Source organism: Mesitornis unicolor, unplaced genomic scaffold (genome assembly GCF_000695765.1).
Source record: "Mesitornis unicolor isolate BGI_N332 unplaced genomic scaffold, ASM69576v1 scaffold53277, whole genome shotgun sequence".
Classification (NCBI taxonomy): Eukaryota; Metazoa; Chordata; class Aves; order Mesitornithiformes; family Mesitornithidae; genus Mesitornis; species Mesitornis unicolor.
This window is the reverse complement of record NW_010196814.1, coordinates 1-20173: the sequence shown is the minus strand read 5'-3', so window position 1 is coordinate 20173 and position 20173 is coordinate 1. Positions and strand designations below refer to the sequence as shown.

Here is a 20173-nt window from a genome sequence, read left to right as displayed (position 1 = left end):
CGCCCTCTCACCCTTTCCAGGAAGTGGGCACCTGCTTGTCAGTTGCTCAAGTTATCTATTTTTTACCTTAATTTCATTTCAAACCACAGATAAGAGTATCTGCTTCAACACACGTGCTGCAAACACACAGCTACATGTGAACACAACCAGGGCAGACTGGCTGGGTGAGCTGTACTTCCAGAAGCTGATTTAGAAATGCAAGGACAGAATTTAAGTGAAATGGAGCAAAATTTGGCATAATCAGACACATTTAGGTAGCTTTCTGTAGATTGCAAGGTGAAAAGCATTTAGAAGGCAGAGAGGAAGAAAGAGGCTAGGTTTGATGACACACAAGAAGTTCAAAGGCTGCCGAGAAGCTGATTTAGGTGACAATATCTCATTAACAACTGATATCCAGTATTTTAGTTTTTGTGACTACATTGATGGGAAATGCTATTCAACAGCATAGGCTGAAACTCAAGTCTGTCACTGAGGATTTTAATACCAACTCATACAGGAAGAAAGTACTCAGCAGACTCACAACAGTAGGGTCTTCACATTCATTAGGGAAAAGAGTGCTATGCTATTTTATTGTTGCTCAAAAAAACCCAAGCCTGACCAAAAATAAAAATCCCTCCTCTCAGGCCCAGCTATGAAGCACCTCTTGCAGAGCAGTTACCACTGGCCTGGGAGGACAACCAAGCCCTGGGCCCACACAAAGAGCATGTGTGAGATCCAGCACATCCCTTCTACACACCCAGCACTACCTCAGCCCACTCACTAATCAAACAAAACTAGCAGGAAAAAAGTCCACATTGTCTGATACTTCAGTCACCTCACAGTGTCCCTTTAAAATCTACAGGTATTGCAAATATAAAGCATTAATGGATTTCTAGCATTTCAGACCTTGAGATTACTTTTTCAAGCACAATCTTAAAACAACACTCGTGGCAGTGCCCCTGTTGGCCCCTGTATTATAGATAATGCTACATGGGGTTTTTTGACTTCCCAGTTCCCCTGAAGATGGGCCTTAGCTTGTTTAGATTCCTCTCAGGAAGAGATTAAAATCTTCATTACAAAGACAGTTCTAACTCCTTTTGATAAAATGGCAGGTGACAGCAGAAAGCTGTGGAAGCTGCCTGAATTGGTGCCACAAAGGTGCTAGTCCCAAACACGGGTGCTCACCCACGTCTTACCATGCTTCAGCAGAGCTGTGTGTGTGCTTACCTTCTGTGATTGCTGAGAAAAGGCAACACTTTCCTCAGGGCATGATCAGATAAAATACAATCAAGCTAAATCTGTACGAAAGGCTTCGGTGGGGTGTTCTTCTTTGGTTAGATGGAGGCTGTGAGTTTGCTTGCTTTTTTATTTTTAATTAAAAAAAGAAAAGTGCATTTCTCACTTTCTTTTACCTCACTGCAAACCTTTTATCCTTTCCAGGTAACATCATTGGTTCTGGGATTTTTATTTCGCCAAAAGGAGTTTTGGAGCACAGCGGCTCAGTGGGACTTGCTCTCATTATTTGGGTGCTTGGCGGCGGGGTGGCTGCCCTTGGCTCGCTGTGTTACGCTGAACTAGGAGTCACTATCCCCAAATCAGGAGGGGATTATTCCTACGTCACAGAGATTTTTGGTGGGTTAGCTGGGTAAGTACCCTATCTATACAAAGTAATTTGAAAACACAGTTATATTAAGTATTTTGTGCGGAAAAAGACATCTGACTTGAAAGAGGCAGGGAACATCTGTCAATAAAACGCTTTGCAAAATCAATCTTTCTGTTCTCATTAGAAATACCAAATCACCCCTAAGCAGAGCTCCCAGTGCTGCCTTCCAAGAGAAGGCAATGGATGCTTTCACTTCCCTCCCTGACTCAATAAAGTCCGTGACAGGAAAGAACGATGCTGTAAATGATTCTGTGTGCTGGCACAAATGGTTGGTACCTTGTACTGAGGAGCTCCACACACCAGGGAAGCCAAGCTGGAGATACTCACGATAAACCAAAGCTGCTTGCAGCACTGCTTCACTTACTGTGACTGAGCAAAATAATGTGTTCTAAATACAAAGAGGGGGAAACACTAACTCAAGGAATGATTCCTCTTCAAAAATACCACTACCGGAGCAGCATGGCTAAAGGAGGAAGGAACAAGAGAGAAGAGGTCATAATTTATGTTTGGCTGTATTTTTTTTTATATTTAACAAGAAAAATTAAGCCATCAGCCTGTATTCACTAAAGATGTGATGCAAAGATGCCTGTACTAAAGATGCGCCGAAACTTTCTGGCCAGCTTGCTCATTTGTAAGTGAAGAGTCCGTGCCATGTGTGGGTGGTTTATTTGTGAAAAGTAAGCACCATAACTGCAAACTAGAGAAGGAGGAAAAAAAAAAGGTAAGAATAACAGTTGGCTCATACCAGTTGAGCTGGCTGCTGAGCTGGAGTAAATCAGCACAGGCACTAACACCAGCCTGTCACCCTAACTCTTGGGCTGTGCCCTTGCTCTGCCTACCTCAGCTCAGTGTCACCCGGCACAGCCAGCATCTGAGAACGTGCTCAGTGACAAAGGAGTTTTCTGATGCTTGTCAGACTTAAGCCTCTGCCTTATTATGAGTTCCCATGAAAGTCTGTGTTTCTTCAGTCAGAGGAATTGCTCCCCTGAATGCTGTCCCCCTTTGCATAGAAAATTACACTGATTGAGGTAACAACAACATTGCCTTGGTTAACCAAAATCTCAAGCCATCATCACTGAGGTTTGCTTTTCCACTGGGGACAAGAGCTGCACAGCAAAGCCCCTACTCCCCTGGAGTCAGCAGCTTCCCCCATCGCCAGCTCTTGGGAACAGAGTCTGCAAGCAAAGACCATGAAAAAAGGAAAAAGCATAGAACTGCACAAGCAGTCCAAAGCACTGTCATGGGAATATTTCTGTGAGAGAGGCCAGAATATCAGAGTTTCATCAGAGTTTCACAAAACCAAAAGAATTTTGCTTTCTAGGGGAGAAAAAGAAAGTAATTAGAAGTCAAGTACAACTAAACCTGGCTTTAATTGTTCCTCAGCTTGCTCCCTGTGCCATGTTTAGAGGATTTGCATGGTACCAAAAAGCACCAGGCTGTGCAATTGCTGTAACAAACCTCACACCCATTGACTGATCACTACCTTGATCACTACCCAGGGGTACTGGGGACTGAGCAATGCTCCCACCTCCCAAAGTGGGAAGCTTTCTCCTCTGCAGCAGCTCGCTTGCTTTCCAGGTTTGCGATGCACAAGCAACCTGAATAAAGCACAACCTTGTCACCTGAAGGGAAGCAGTGCTCCTGTTCTTGCTTTGCAAAGAAACTTTACCTTTTCTCCCAAGACAATAAACCATGTTGAAAGTATGACAAAGGGTTGCCTTAGGCAAGAAGCCTCCAGGTAGGTTTTGGTGTAAAAAGTGGGCATCAGTTATATTTTCCAGTAAAGCCAGGCTGTGATGGTACCCCACTGCACTTTGCTGAGCCACCACCTAAAACCTGCAGCATCAGGGAACTCTCACAAGCATCTTCAGCTTTCTACTTGGGAAGTCCATTCCCCTGCAGTGCTCACACACTGGGCTCTGAGCCGAAAGGGGCCCTTCAGGAACCTGCACTGTGCCTCCCTCGAGGAAAAGAAACACACTCCCTTCTCCAAAAGTTCAACTTTCCTGTCTGATTTAATCCTTCTACAGAAGAGAGTATCAAATTCAGCACACAGAGCTTTAGTGCATCTGCCAAAGGATTTTCTGAGATTTTCTCCCAGTGGCAAATCTGGATGGTTTGGTCTATTCACACAAAGATGTTTATTATAGGAGCACGTGCCATACCAACCCAGATCCTGACATTTCCTCTTCAGTTCTCTTGTCCCTGCTCCCCCAAGTCCTCCCTGTTTATTATGTTTTCCTGCATTAGGTATAAGAAAAACAAAGAAGTACTGTTTGATCATAACAGCCATTAGAGTACTGCACGCCTGTTTCTGTGCCTGGCGGTATTGATATTTGGTTATGTAAACAAAAATTTTAAAAAATCATAGCACTCCTAGGTGTAATGTAAGAAGACAAGCGGAATAAAAGACAGAGAGGCAGGACAGGGCCATCTCCTGAGCTAGCAGAAACTCTGGCAGCTCTTCTGTGAGTCCGAGTACAACTAAAGTACATTTCAGTGCATGAAACGCCACTGAAAGCCACAGCAATGGCAAAACTCAGCTGGAGATTACCCTGCAGAAGGGATATTCCCCAGCAGCAATGGCCACGGGAGAAGGAAGAGGCGAGAGAAGGCTCCTGTTACACTGGGCTCTGGTCTGGTACTGAGAGCAGACTTCCCACTTCCATCTGCATTTAGAAATCATCTTGGGCTTAAATAGCATTTATGTATGAGCACACTAAGTGCAGGGAATGCGTCACATCCCATGCTGCTGGAGCTGCCTGAGCACAGCTCATCTGCATGCACATGGGCGTATGAGTTTATACAGCTCATGAAAAGAACATTACCCAAAATAGTAAATAATAGGCTTAATATGTATCTCTGCAGAAGAAAATTAATAGATTCAACTTCATGAAAGACCCACTAGTGCATTTCTGATAAATACAATGTTTTGTGAATGCTCAGCAATAACATTGCAACTAACATAGCTGTTTTACCAGCAATGACTGCTGTCTGGACATACGTCCTTACTGAAAATCAATAGTACTGAAATCAGCAGAGAGCTCTAACCCAAAGCTTTGATAATTGTCACTCCAAACTGCAAGTAAAACATGCTTTAAATATACTTCTATGTTTCCCTTTGTGTTGTTTTTGCAAAATCTAAAGTTTCCAAAGGCAGTAATTCTTTTAGCAATGTAGGATACTATAAACAATGTTTAAACTAGTTCCAACTTCCTTAAAGCAGTTCAGCTTTTCCCATGACCAGATGATGTGCACTACAGCATCTAGTTCAAACTGTTTGCTTTTGTTGATGATGCACAAGCAGGGTACACTCTAATTTTCTATTTTCACAGGCTGCTTTGACTTTGTGAGATCCTTTGGGGAGCACAGGCACAAACCAAATACATAGTTGAGAACAGATTTCACTGAAATCTGACTGTATTAGGAATCCAAATCAAACTATGCTGTTCATTTCTTTCTGCAGGTGACGAAATCAGTATCCAGAGATACCTGCAAAAAATTCTGGTTTGGTCCAGGGATAACTGGTATTTTCACATGAATGCCACACCTTTCCAATAGCTGTGGCTTAGTCCAGTGTGTTTCTAAAATGGGGAAAAATAACCTAATTAGGGACATTATCTAATGCACATTGATGGGAGGATAGCCATTAACTACAATGGACTTTGGATCAGACTCAACAACAAAAAGCACAGCAGAGGCCATCCAGCTAGCGGCTATTGACACTCATTATGCACGACCATAGGTTGCTCAGAATACAAGCAGGAAGTTTATTTTACCCACCCTTTTGCCATCAGCACATGCAGGAGCTCAGATGTCTCACACAAACTCCAACGCTCACACACACACACACACACAAAAAAACACACAAGAAGACATCTTCCTTTTTCTCTACATTCAGCTGTCTTGTGTCTGTTTCTATAGGTCCAATCAGTTCTTAGCCAGAAACAAGCAAAGATTTAACTTCTCAGGTTCGTGTAGTGCTGCAAATTACTGAGGAACTGTGAAAGCCTCTCAGGTAGGGTTCAGCTCCTGACACCCTCAGTCCCACAGTGCAGCCCTCAGAGTAGTAATTACCCCACTTGCCATTTGAAAAGCTGAGCAAAGTAGCTCCAGGTGTGCCACGGTGACAATGACGTTTCCCTGCTTCAACCTGGACTTGTGGCTCCCAGCACTGGTTACGCTCCCCCTGTATGACTGCCCAGGGCAGAAAGCGAACCTCCAGCCCTCCAGTTGTCAAATTGTGTGCATCGTGATAGCGAGGACATCTGAAACTCAGTTATGTCTGCAGGAAATTTAAGCCCTGTGTTGCTTACATTAATTATAGCTGATCTGGAACAGTTGTTCTTTGCTAAGGAAATTGTACTCTTCCTACACAACAGATGATAAAAGGCGGTGCTTTTTAAAAGAAAAGACTTCCTAGAAGACTCAAGTGTTGGGTAATCTTATCGGGATTAATTCCCATCCACCAGCCACAGCAAACACCCCCTCCCCACGAGCAATTTAATACAAAACAGCCTGGCCCAGCCAGCTAGACCTCCAGGTCCTGGGCCTGCCTTGGCAGCTGCCGCTGGTGCCACGAGAGCAAGGTAAATGCTCAGCGGTGGAGCCCCTGCAGCTGGACATTCGGAGACATGACTGTGACCTGAGTGACTAGGAGGGATGTCTTTTTCTAAGAACCATACTTTGGTTAAAACTTAACTGGAAAAAAATAAGATAAAAGTAGGCCTACACCTTAGTAAAACTTCCCTCTTATTTTAAAGCCATCTCATTTGAGCTTCCCATTTGACAGTGCAACTTCATCACCTTCTGCTAAAATTCTGCATTTACTTTAATTGGTGTTATCAGTCCAGCATGTATTTCAATTCAACATGAAACAGATTGACTGTCAGAAATCTACTGAATTATTCACATTCCCATTAAACCATATTCTACCCAATACCAACTGTAACACACTCTATATCACAGCATAGAAGCAGGGGCCAATTTTGACCAAAATACCGTTTTCAGAGTAATTCTCCTCACTGAACACTTTTATCTGAGCACAGTTCTCTGCCTTGGTAAAGTGCATGGGTTAAGAAAAACATGAATGGGGAAGAGCTAGGGGCCTCTGCCCACCAAACTGAATGGCCCTGCAGGGGGGCTCTGCCCCAGCCCTGCCAGCAGCACTGCTGGGCGCACAGAGTCAGGGCTCCTGCAAGAGCAGCAAGGGCTGAGCTTGACCTCACTCAGGACCATCAGCACCCTAACCCTATCAGCAAATTATTTCAGGTTTAAGTCATAGTCTTCACTCATTTAACCCAGCAGCCTCTCTGCTGGGTGCTTAACTCTCCCAGTGAGCAGGGTCTGCAGAACCATGCAAAACTGGGTATACCACCCTCAGCACTGAATAGCACAAATCACTTACTGAAGTAAACTGCTCTGAACCACAATGAAAAAAAATAGGAAAAAAAAAAAGTCACGCAATAAAATATAGAGAAAGGGGAAAAAAAACCCCAGCCCTGAGTTTTAAAAACAACAGCACTGTTCGGGAAGGTAATCAGCTCTTGCAACATGCCAATTTACCAAATTGACTCTTTGGTAGTTAATAAGAAAAAGGAAGCATCATATTGCCCCATACTTCTCAGAACCAACAAGGCAAAGTAAAAGATGAGACTGAGAAACACTCACCCCCTAAGCCTGAGGAACACCCAGGGAACAGCACTCTCCCCTCCAGGTTAACCAGCACTACCTGATTTAAGGGACTGGCAGCAGGCAGCACGCTGGGAGGGAGCAGCCTTTGAAAGAACAACCCATGTAATCAAGAAATTATAACATCTTTGGAAATGTAATTTCTGATCCTCTTTTGTGCTAGGCATCCCTGCACACTACATCTGTGCATGTATATGAATGAATTAATGAATATATCTGTATTTACCTATATCTGTGTATGTACATGGCAAGAAGGATTTCACTTTCTTACAATGACAGAAACTATAATACTTCAAATATTTTACAATACTAACCAGACCCACTGCTGCTTTTATAAGACGAGTACTTTTTTCCTTTCCCAGAGTGAGAAACCAAAATACCTCATACTTCATATTTGCAAGGGTACCTTGTTTGGTGCAATCACCTCCAGCTGCAGCTGGAGTCAGACAACCAGCCCAGGTGGACCCCAGCTGGGTGATCACAGCAGACTTCCCCAGTCAAACCCCACCAGTGACTGGTGGGGAGCCAGCGGCCGGGGTTCCTGCCAAAATCCTGCAGAGATGCCTTCAACACCAAGACTAGTGTCTGCTGTGGTAACACATCAGCCCAGGAGCAACAGCGATGCTTTCACTTTGACGTACAGAGCTAAATCAAAGTGTGCCCACTGGGCATAATCCTCACACTTCCATAGGACTCTACACTGTGATTTGCTTTAAAATATTTAATTTCAAATCCAGACTGCACTGGGAACATGGGAAAAGAGATGAGGAGAGGTGCAAGTAGGTGACTGTTTGGTGTGACCTGGACAAAGGTGTCTGGTTCCAATGCTTGGTTCCCAGAGCACTGCACAGCTGAGCGTGCATTACCCCCTCCAGCGCACCCCCAGCGCTGCTTTCTTGTGCTTTTTCTCTTCTTTTCAGGTTTCTGCTGCTGTGGAGTGCAGTGCTTATCATGTACCCAACCAGTCTGGCCGTCATTTCGCTGACCTTCTCAAACTATGTCCTGCAGCCTGTCTTCCCTAACTGTATCCCCCCCTATAATGCCTCCAGGATCCTCTCCATGGTGTGTTTACGTGAGTATTTGCTTCTCGCGCACACACAAAGCTTGCCTCGGTTTTCACGGGACCATTCAAGGGGCCGGGCTGGGGTCACGGCTTCAACCTGAAAGGCAAAGTAGGAGGTCCCAGGACAGGCACCATGCCCAGTGTGGGATAGTCAGTCCCCTCCTACCTGCCCACAGCAAGCACAGTGGGCTGGAGCAGGGCACAATGGCACCCAAATCCCTGTGGGTCCCAGGGAAAGTGTCAGCAGGGGAGCTCGGGGGATAGGGCAGCACTGTGCTCCCTGCAGAGCCATGGGTGCCCGGCACAGGTTACGGCTGGCTGCCAGGGATGCCCCCGCAGCCAGAGTCTCCCAGGGAAAGGCAGTGCTCCCCTTCACCCTCGCTCCTGGCCACGCTAGAGCTCCCTGCAGGAACATGCGCTTCAGTCTGTGTTTTTCAATGCTTTGACTGTGTGTTCTTAAATAAACATAATTTCATTTCACTAAATTCAGTCTTTTGCTCTCCAGTCCTCCTGACCTGGGTGAACAGCTCCAGCGTTCGATGGGCAACGCGCATTCAGGATATATTTACTGCAGGAAAACTCTTAGCCCTGGCCCTTATCATTATTGTGGGCTTCATACAGATCTTTAAAGGTACTCTGTGAGACATCTCTAACACTGGTATGGTACTGTTGATAGACTTGAGTTTTCCCACTTACTCCACTGTTTCCTCCTTACAAACCAACTCAAAGAAGCACTGGCTTTAGCCAAGCTGCAGGGCTGTATACTCACACAGCTGTGGAAAGGATGGCACAACAGAGAAATCAGCTGTATCCCCTTAAACAAGTCCCTTTCCAGCCCACCTTATAGGTTTTGATAGGATAAAAGGGAGCAGCTGGGATGTTTCAGAATAGTTACTGAATTTTTTTAATCTGTTGCATGTTCCTTAAATTTGAAGTGCTCTGCATGTAAACCAAATAAGCAGTGCTGGGCCCAGGGCTTCATTTTGGGCACTAGTCCAATATCCTACAAAAAGTCACTTGTAAGATTAAAAATAGGCAAAAATAAAAGTGTCATTGATTCACCAAGTTAATGGAAAGCAGAAATCACAAAAGGCTCACAAAATTTTTTATCGTGTATATGATGACTCATATAAAGGAAGATGAAATACGAGATTTACAGAAAGCAGAAAACTTGTTTTCTCAGTGGTAATAGTCCCACAATCTTGACAAATCTTCCAGTCCCATAGATATTTTATTTTTCAGTATTTCTACTAGACAACACCAAACTCTTGTAAAAGAAACCTGCATTAAGAACAGGCAGGATTTAACCCTAACAAGGAGCCACCCGCAGACAGCGCCAGTTGGCAAAGGGTCCCATGAGTGGCGGCAGGGACACCAGTGCTGTGGCACAGATGGCAGCGAGGGATACCCCAGGACGCCGTCCCGCAGAAAGCACTGCAAATTGAATGTCAGCCCGTGGCAACAGGAAGAGCATGAAGTCCCAAATCCAATAAGGAATAAAGTACAAGGATAAAGAATAAAAATCAAAAGTTTACTTATTTCCTGGTGACTCTGGTAGGTAGGGGTGGCTTAACCTCTTGCTTGCACTTTCTGTGCAGGAAACTACGAAGAGCTGACACCAAGCAATGCATTCAATTTTTGGATGACTCCATCCGTGGGGCACTTAGCATTAGCTTTTCTCCAAGGGTCGTTTGCATTCAGTGGCTGGAACTTCTTGAACTATGTAACAGAAGAACTGGTTGATCCCCGCAGGCAAGTATCCATTTCCATGCCATCCACATTTTTTTGAAGTGCTGAGACATTGGAGCCATCTGGTAATATTATTCATTTAATAAGGAGCGATGTCCTTCTGTGTATATTGGACCAGTGTTTCTAAAGAAGAGAGAGATTTTTTGTTTAGAACAGATAGCGGACGAGTTAAAGAAACACTGAAATTCAGAATATATTACACAAGGCATTAATTGAATCAAATCAGCCTATCAACAAAGCATTATCTTTACATCACTATCCAGTCATACAGTGCTTCTGTAGTAGAAAATTAACCACTGGTGAGATACCACATGAGTGTCTCTAGAGAGAATCACTGCTATTAGAAAAATGTTGAATTAAACTGGAAGTTGCTTGGCTTTTTCACCCAAAGGGGATCTTCCACAGACACCTGAAAGAGAAGATCAGAGAGTTATTGTGTGGTGAAGGCAGCATGCCCTGCCTGCTGGGGTGACCGATGCTGGCTCACTGCTCGTCCTGGGTACGAGAAGGGGCTGGGAAATGATTTATCACCCACAGGCTGGGAAAGCTGGAGGGAAAGTGATTTTTAGTTTAGCAAAGCAAAGCTCAAACGTTTCATCATTTCTGAGCTGATGAAGTAGAATGACAAATGCCAAGAGCAGGTCTCGAAGCGTTAGTTATTTCTGGGCATCCAATGCACACAGCGATTAAACAAGGAGAAATTCAAGCTATTACACAGCCTGGATGGGAATGAACTAAAGCTGCAGCCTTACAAGTGGCTGTGCACGCACCTTCACACCAGCAAGTGGCGAAGTGCATGTCCAGAGATCTTGACAGCAATAAAGAAAGTATGGCAATGTGTTCCCTCTATGAACACCAACATTTTAATAGGCTTCCACAATTTCAAAGCTGAATAAGGAATAGTTATGACTTAAATAAGGCAAATAAGGCCTTAGTTGAGAAATAAAGATAAAAAGGAGTGAATGGCCTTTTTTATTATTTTTGTAGCCTCTGAGGGGAAACTAAAATATTAAAAAATATTTAGATAACCAAAAACACTTTATATTTTTACTAAAGAAGTTTTTTAAAAACTTTTTTCCAAATTTGAATGCATTATTACACTACATACAGAATGGTTCAGGTGTCCACTTCTAAGGAGGTCTCAAGATGGCAGGTCAAGTACACCTGTACTACTGTAAGCTGCCACAATGTTGTATGACCAGACCAGATTTACAGCATGGCATGGGCCAAGGCAGCCACCTGAACTGTGGTGATAAAGCAGGTGAAGATAAAGCAAACCAGTACACAGGGCTTTTGAGAAACAGCTTTTTCGTTTTTCAGCAACACGTTGCCTCAGCCTCAATCAACAGCCCAATGAGTGGACAGCACATGGTGGTTTTGTCCCAGGGATCTCAGAGTCACAGAATCACAGAATGGCAGGGGTTGGGAGGGAACTCGAAAGATCATCCAGTCCAACCCCCCTGCCAGAGAAGGATCACCTAGACTGGGTCACACAGGAACATGTCCAGGCGGGTTTTGAATGTCTCCAGAGAAAAAGACTCCACAGCCTCTCTGGACAGCCTGTTCCAGTGCTCTGTCACCCTGCAGCTCCACTGCAGATGTGACATTTCTTAGCACTTTTAGCCTTCTCCAACCTGCAGCAGGCCAAAAAGCCAATGGAAGTGTGGCTCCCCCCTAGAGAAACAGCCAGTGAACCCACCCCACAGGGTGACCTGCCCTAGGCCATACATGGTTGTTGTGGTCTTGCTGTGCATGACTGTGATTTCTTATCTACCGTCCTAATTCTTTTATTAGGAACCTACCTCGTGCCATATTCATATCCATCCCATTGGTGACATTTGTGTATACGTTCACCAACATTGCATATTTCACTGCCATGTCACCCCAAGAGCTCTTGTCCTCCAACGCTGTGGCGGTAGTAAGTAAACCATTCCCTGGATGTCTAAAATACACTTTGATTTCAGTTCTGTGCTTTGCAGTGTATTTCAGTTTCTCTGCCTTCTGTTGCTTTAGACATTTGGTGAAAAGTTACTGGGCTATTTTTCCTGGGTTATGCCAGTCTCAGTGGCCCTATCTACATTTGGAGGAATAAATGGATACCTTTTTACCTCATCAAGGTTAGATGGAGTACAATTTTATGAACGTTATCTAATTTGGGGAGGGGCTGGTTTAATTTCATTTGCTAAAGAAATGCTAGCTAGACATTTTGGATGTTGCGGAGCATGAGGTCGTTGCTGGGCGCGTTGGATACATTCAGTTATGAATTGCTCTGTTTCAAATCAGCAAATGTAATATTGAATTGCAGAATCTCTTGCAAAGTAATCTTTATGAGCTACTGAAAGTGTCTGCAGATGTGGAATAACTCACAGTAAGAGCCAAACACGGCTTTAGTGCGGAACCAAACTCATTTTACGTCAATAAAGCTCCAGTAGCTACACGCTAAACTGTGCTTCGCTCAAAGAGGAATTTTAGGGCCTGGTGCTATTCCCAGTTACAGACATTTTCATTCCTCTGCTGGAAAAACTCCTTTCAGGCAAGATGCTTTGCATGCACACTGCTGGTAGTGGGGCCAGAATCTCTAAAGTCTATTATAGTGTAGTTTATAAAGTCTATTATATTAATTGACTTCTCTGAACTTAATTTAAAAGTTTTAAATTTTTGGGGGGGTAAATGACTCAAGTCTTCAGTACCTTGGGAAAGTTCTTTATCTCAAACTTTAATGAGTTTAATGAGATATAACAAATCTGAGTGCATATGTAACAAGTTATGTACTGAAAAGTGATATCTTAAGTCATGTTAAACCTTATCCAAAACCCTTTTGACACTGGAAATATTATCTATAAAGGTTTTTAAGCCTCAGCTATGTATGGCTGATCACCACACAACCTTCACAATATCCATCCCAGCCTGGGTAAGATGCAATGCTGGCCAGCAGACAGGGACTGGACAGATTTCAGTCCTAGTCCTCAGAGGTGATTTGGTGTCTCAGAGCAGGTAATTTCACAGGTGACGTGAGCTGTTAAAGGCCTCGTACACTTTAAATAACTTATGTCACGTTACACTGGCAGTCTTTAGTTGTCTCCCCAGTTGTAGCCCAGCACCCACAGGGCACAGCTCCCTTCCAAGGCGGGCAGTTGGGATTAGAGACGTTATATGGCTGGATATTGAAGAGGTTGTTGTACACCCAGGGGATTCACCACTGCTATTCTCATTTCCAGGTTGTGTTTCTCCGGTGCCCGAGAAGGCCATTTGCCGAGTTTGCTTGCCATGATCCACGTCAAGCACTGCACGCCCATCCCTGCCCTGCTCGTCTGCGTAAGTTTTACCATCCCGTAAGCCCTTTTAAGCCCATTACCATTTGTCCTACCCACAGCAGAGGTAGAGATTGGCTTTTGAAACTGAGATACTTCATTTAAGAAAAGATTGATTCTTTTGACCAGTTTTGCCTGCTTTCCACAAACATTTAGGAATCTGCATGGTCACTGCTAATCCCACTCAGGCAGGGCTGGTTTAGATCTGACCACCAAAGCCAGAGTCATGGCAGGTCCCAGGGAGGGGACAAAGTGCTCCTAAAATTACTTAATGAGCAAGACATCTTGTGAGGGACAACCGGACAGTGCTCTGAGGACCAGGGGTATTTCTTGTCTGCGGGCCAAAAAATTAAGTAGGAACAATGGTTACAGTGGCCTTGAATAATGCATCTGGTGAATGGTACACCAGGCAGACAAGAGGTCACCTGCAAAGACCAGAAACCAAGGGGCCAAGTGTTGAGAGGGTTTGGGGCTGGTCAGGTTGCTGGTACATTCACGTGGGAAGAAGATTTCTCTCACTTTTTATACAGGATAAATTTCCACAATACTAATGACTTACAGGAGTTATTATTTGAAGCAAAGAGCTTCATACACTTTTACCAATAGTGAAGGTAGAATATGAGATGGGTTTTACTGTAGCACAGAAGACATTAAAGAGGAAAATGATTCCCGGTGCTGCCATGCATCCCGAGCAAGGGGATTCCCTGAAGGGCATTTGCTTGAAATCTCAGCTGCTGCCAACTGCAGATTTGCCGCTGATAGCAAAACAGTGAGGGTTTGACCCCAGATGCACTGGGAAGGTGAACGTTTATGTGTCTCCCAGCTCTAACAGCAATTCTGGCACAATATACCCAGACCAAATTTCATCCAATAAGCCTCCTGAACATTCCACTTTTATGACAAAACACACATCTAGCTGGGGCTTTACAGCATTCCTGGGCCTCAGTGCCTCATCACAAACTGCCCACTGCCCAGGCAGCCATCACAGCTCCCACCAGGCAGCTGCACTCCACTGATGTCAGTGAAGCAGAACTCCTCTGTCCTTAAAATATATTGGCTGAAATAACACTCAGAGTTTCAGAGGATCTTTTGCAGCAAAATAGCCCCGACACGAGCAGGCTGTGCCGAGCTGACCAATCCATCAGGTGTACGCCAGCCTCCCGCTCTGCTCAAACTATTTCCCTTGAATTACAGTGCAAATCAAGCACCAATACTGCACATCAATTCATCATCTGAAGGCATTTTAGCGTATCTCAGAGTATATCAAATGCCACTAGGAAATATTATTTTCTTAACAAATGGAAATATAAAAATAATATAGTGTAGGCAGCTACAATAGCAAACTGGGTCAGACTTTAGACAAACCTAATGAATAGATCTGGTTCCTTTTTCTCTTGTAATGAATCACACCTAGCTCTTTGCATGGAGAAAGGTTTCTTTGTGTATGGAGAAAGGCCTTTTTAACAGCACCGGTGAGATCTGTATTTCTACTAATCCTTTCAAAAATCAAGGGTCAAAGCTAAATGCAAAATAAACAGATGGAGGGTTTTATTTGTAAGACGGTGAAGAGCAGGTGGCCTCCCCCCCGCCGTGCTGGAGCTGTGGCCAGGCGGTTGAGGGGAGCAGCACGTCCCTCTGCAGCCTCGCACCACTCAGGAGGGGATGATGCCCATGCTGTGAGCAGCTCTGACACATCAGTGTCACCTACGCACGAAACCTCACTGCTCCGAGTGGCATTGCTGCAAAACCCATCAGTGGCAGGAGAGGGTCGTATGTGCTTTCTCAGAGGAAAGCAGGAAACATATTACATGATAAGGATACAAAATGCTGTTCTATTCTAAATCCATTTTGTGGTGAGACTGCTCAAGATTTTGAAATCCCCCCTGCCCCTGCCAAGCCTGCAAGGCTTTGAAGAGAGGAATGGAGGGACTAAAGGGTCATTTGATTGCAGTGGAGCATAACTCCTAAAGCCGGTGGTGCAGAAGCCCTCCCTCCCAAGAGGATTTTTGCTATTTAAACAGCTAATTAAGAAAAAGGGACATAACCAAAAAGAGAATCTGGAATAACACAGCCCCAGATCCCAAGTGCTTTCTGGAGGAATTTGGATGTTTAGTTTCCCTCAGGCTCTGGCCACCAGCAGACGTTTGTAGGAGCTATACATGGTGCAGGTAGGGGCTCAGCTCAGCTCCTGTGGTACCAAAGAGCAGGGATACGGGACCTGAGGAGCAACCCCCTGGCAGCTGAGCCAGCTCTCCTGGCCTTACAGAAATATAGTACAAACATGCAAGCGTAGGCATGGAAATTTCCACCATCCATCTGCCAGTTTCCAAACACAAGTAATGCTCAAAAGATTAACAATGCTGGTCATCTGCAGCATGAGCTGTGGGCTGCCAGGGGAAAAGGGCAAAGCTGCTCTTCTTTATTATATACAGGACACCTAAACAACACAGCACACTGACCACAACGTGTTAGGCTGCGATAAATCCCTCTTTTGCCAGAAGCCCTCACCAAAGGGTTCAACAGCTTTTAAAACACACAACAGAAATGGGTGCAGTGGGGCGATGGAGAGCTCTACCCATCCTCCCAGCCCTGCCCGTGGGCAGCAGAGCCAACTCTGCCAGCACCCTGGGGTGTTCATAAACAGACCCCGCTGGTCTCAGGCTTCAGCATGCCCTGGATAACCCCAAACCCCCTTTCAGCCCCAGTTATGGTTGCGCAGCTCAGGGATTACTCATCAAACCACAGGAGGCAGCGGATGCCCAGTAGGAGCCATAAAGAAAAGGACTTTAACTGCTTTTGTTGGCTTTTTTGCTTTTTGCATTACTTTTTCAGCTACCTTTTCTAGTAAGGGCTCAAGTAAGACTGTGCTTCTCTCTTTGCAGTGTTTGGCCACTCTTATCATCATGCTCGTTGGAGACACATACACACTAATCAACTACGTGTCATTTATTAACTACCTCTGCTATGGAGTGACAATTATAGGCCTGATCGTGTTACGCTGGAAGAAACCCAAAATTTTCAGACCTATCAAGGTGACAATGTTAAAGCTATATCTCAGTTGCAATAGCAATGCAAAGGGTGGGATGGGCACACAGAGCCCTCTGTCCTCCCATTTTGAAGAACAGTTTATTGTTTGATATAACGGTAATGTGTTAAGGTCCCAAACCATATCCCAAAGTGCCATTAATATAAAAATAAGATACAAAGGCAGACCACTTGTGAACTTGCTGGGATGAGCAGAGAAGATGACAGTGGTGGAGGAAGGGGGCACAACCCGTAGTGGGTCCTGAAGCTGCAGCGCTGCCTGCAGCCCCCCTACCCCACCGCTGCCACTTGGCCACTGCTGTTGCTCTGCACAGTCGTGCTCTGCTCTGCTCTCTTCTGGCAGGTGAATCTCCTCGTCCCCATCACTTACCTGGCGTTTTGGGCATTTCTGCTGATCTTCAGCTTATACTCTGAGCCGGTCGTCTGCGGAGTTGGACTCATTATTATTTTAACTGGAGTGCCAGTGTTTTTCCTTGGAGTCTACTGGAGAAATAAACCAAAGTGTGTAAATAAGCTAATAGGTAAGGCTGCACCACGGGACCTCGCTGTGCCCCTGGGGGTGCTGCTTGTGCTTGGGTTTGCAGGGATCTGCTTAACCTCTGCCACCTCAGCACTAAACCAGCCAGGGAACTGCTGTGTGTGAGCCCGACCACCACTCTCTGTCACAGGCAGCCCCTGGGCACAAAGCGGCTGTGGCTTCGGCAGTGTTTTTTTGTGGCCAGACAGCGGTTGTCTTTGGCCAACTGCTTTGCTCACTCCTCGGCACATTTGCCTCCTTTCATGCCCCTATGCATCTGCCCACCCATCTAGATCGCTCAAGGCAGCCTGTCCCATGCATGGGGCAATAACTTTAAGCACATGAAGCCTAAATGAGCTAGCACAAAAGCACTAATAAATGGCTGAGAGCTTTGCCTTCCACTGCACAAGCCCCACATGGCATGATGAGGTATTCATACTCTAAAGATAAGAAAGACTTACCTTCTCACTTTCACTAAATTAAAACTGTGCCCAAGCCTTTATGTTTTGGTTGTGTTTGGCTTTTAATTGTTTTGCCCTGAGGTGAAGGCTCCCAAAGCAGCCAGCTAGGCCCTTCACTCCGACCAGAGGGTCTCCACCACCCACGATGGGGCTCTGCTGCCAGCAGCTCCCCCAGACCAGCATCTCCCTCCCACTGCTGCAGGACCAATGCAGTGCCAAGAGGGCTGGCAGCCGACCCGGCCCTGCCATGTGCCATGCCAGGCAGCTCTGTGGGGGCCAGGGAAGGACTGTGGGTAGGCATCCCCAAATCCACCCACTCTTAACCTGCCCCTGCTTTGCAAACACCACTTTGTGGCCGAGCTGGAGATGAAAAGGGTTGGCGGGGGCGGTCGGCTGCGCAGCTGGGTCGAGTGTCCCCAGCTGGGAAGATGAGCATTTGTGCACATATTGCATTGCTCCAGCATCATGCTTTTGTTTAAAAGAGCTTGAGAATCCCTATTAACCTCCCGCACGTTTGCTCTTTGCAGAGTCCATGACATGCTGGGGCCAGAAGCTGTGTTTTGTGGTCTACCCTCAGGGGGGAGTTGCCGAGGAGGAGGAGGCGTCCTCCACCCGCTCTTGGCGACCAGCGAGCGAGACGGCCATGACCACGAGGAAATAACAGCGGCCTCCAAGGCTGAAGTGGCTTCTTGTTTACATGCTGATTTTTGCAAAAAGTTTTTCTGGGGGAAAAAAAAAAGTTTTTAGAGCTCCAATAGTGAAGCCCATAAAATGAGCTGCACCCTCTATGGCATCTGTAGATTTTAGTTTTTCCCTAAGAAAAAAAAGAAAAAAAAGAAAAAAGAGAGAGAAAAAAAAAAAAGAAAATAAATAAAATATAAAATAAGGCACTGGTTGTTTTTTTCTGGCAGCGTACTTGCTCAGCAGGGAAAAGCAGCACAGATACAGCTCTGGAATACTGATTTTAGCAGCCTTGAGGGTCCATCAGAGACATACAAATTTAGGCATTTCAAAAGTAGGGCAGCTCCTTACACAAAATCAAAGTGGAGAAATCAAGAGAAAGTGAGGAGACCTTGGGACACCCATGCCAACAGAAGAATTCCCATTGCTGTCCCTGGATGGGGTGAAATCCCCACGCAACACAAGAGATTTCAAAGTTACACTCCAGAAGATCACCCCCCCACATACCTGCATGAGCACATCCCCTCCATCCGAGCACGCGAACACCGGCATGGCCGGCCCCATCAGGGGCAGGGTCAGACCATGGTGTAAAAGGTACAAAATCAACAGCCAACTTGACTGTTCACTCATCATTCGGTGACAGAGAAAAAAATAAACAGAAGTAGTGATAAAAACCTCAAGTATCTCAATTGTGAAGCATTTTTGCGAAGGTGGAGCTGGTTCTGTATCCCAGATGGAGACGGGGCTCTCTGTACCAGCCAGGAACTGCTGGGTGAAGCTCAGCAGGATCCGGGTGCCAGCAGAGAGAACGGCGATGTGGAGGGGTTTGCAGCGGGCTCAGCAGTGGGAACTCGAGGGAAACAGGAGAATGAAGCCCGGTGTTTCTCCTTTTTACTGAAGTGTCAGGTGCTGTCACGTTGCTTCAGAGACAAATTCTCCGCTTCAACTATGCTCACCAAGTAACGAGCCTAAATCATTCTCACATCAGATGCTCTTTAGAAAGCGTTTTGCATATTTTATTTGTGGCAAACACTAGAAAAAAAATCTAGTTCAGTTAATTGATATATCGAGAATTGCTGCTGTAGCAATATGGCCACTTTCACACCAAAGAATCTTTTGAAAATGCAAAATGTGAGAACAGCTCTGAGCAGTATTTTGAATCGCTACTATTCTTCTGCAACTTTTGAAATCAAAAACTATCACATTCAGTAGCCTTGGTAACAGCCACATGAATTTAATTTTAAAAGTATCTTTCTATGTGTTACAGGCCCTGGTACAAAAATTAAGGATTCATTATCTCTTAGTTTGTCAAGTACCACATGCTCCACAAAGATTTAAGAATAGACTCAAAACAAGGAGTGAGTTCAAGAAACGTCTTTTCGACACAATTCATTACTCAGAAATACTTTTCATTTTAAATATCTATCCATCTCTCTCCAAACTTTCAGATGGTAGACACTAAAAAGAAACACAACTTATACTCTTCCTTTTGTATGAAGGTGTTAATTATAAGAAATTAAAATGTATATTTACCTGAAGAAAAAGGTGTGTTTGTGTGTACATATGCACACATCTAAAAAGAAATTCCACATTTTAAATAATGTTATGACTACAGAAAGTTTGCTAATGAAAATCATATATATTCAACTTGCTTTTTAAAAGAAAAAATATTCACAGCACACCTCCCCTATTTCTATAGGGCAAGTGGCACCCGAACACTTACCCCATGTCAGAGGCTCTTGTGGCTCAGTCTTATTTTCTATAGTTGAAAATCCACTTTCTGTGGTATAATTTCCAACTGATTAATTTTTTCAATAACGTCATTATCCAGTGGGAAATTTAAATGTATTGTAGCACCAACAATAATGATTGCTTTCAGAACTTCCAAGTTTTGGTGGTTTACTTTTGTTTGTTTAAATAATTAAGGTATGGAAATCACCCAGCACAGAAAATTTGCAGCTCTTGAGACAAGAAGTCTGTATGGTAATGAGAAATATGGTAGTAGCAAATAAT

The 20173-nt window shown here is 44.8% G+C and overlaps 1 protein-coding gene across 1 annotated transcript in view; it reads left to right on the top strand.

Moving 5' to 3' along the window:
• LOC104543881 (asc-type amino acid transporter 1-like) overlaps positions 1 to 18297 on the top strand; it is a 27653-nt gene extending 9356 nt beyond the window's left edge. Inside the window, exons 3-12 of the mRNA XM_010188594.1 lie at positions 1420 to 1624; positions 8254 to 8405; positions 8902 to 9027; positions 9995 to 10148; positions 11940 to 12063; positions 12159 to 12262; positions 13364 to 13460; positions 16339 to 16488; positions 16845 to 17022; positions 18007 to 18297. Of these exons, the coding sequence (XP_010186896.1) occupies positions 1420 to 1624; positions 8254 to 8405; positions 8902 to 9027; positions 9995 to 10148; positions 11940 to 12063; positions 12159 to 12262; positions 13364 to 13460; positions 16339 to 16488; positions 16845 to 17022; positions 18007 to 18140 (1424 nt within the window). The 3' untranslated portion in view covers positions 18141 to 18297. The remainder of the gene's footprint in view (positions 1 to 1419; positions 1625 to 8253; positions 8406 to 8901; positions 9028 to 9994; positions 10149 to 11939; positions 12064 to 12158; positions 12263 to 13363; positions 13461 to 16338; positions 16489 to 16844; positions 17023 to 18006) is intronic.
• The last annotated feature ends 1876 nt before the right edge of the window (positions 18298 to 20173 follow it).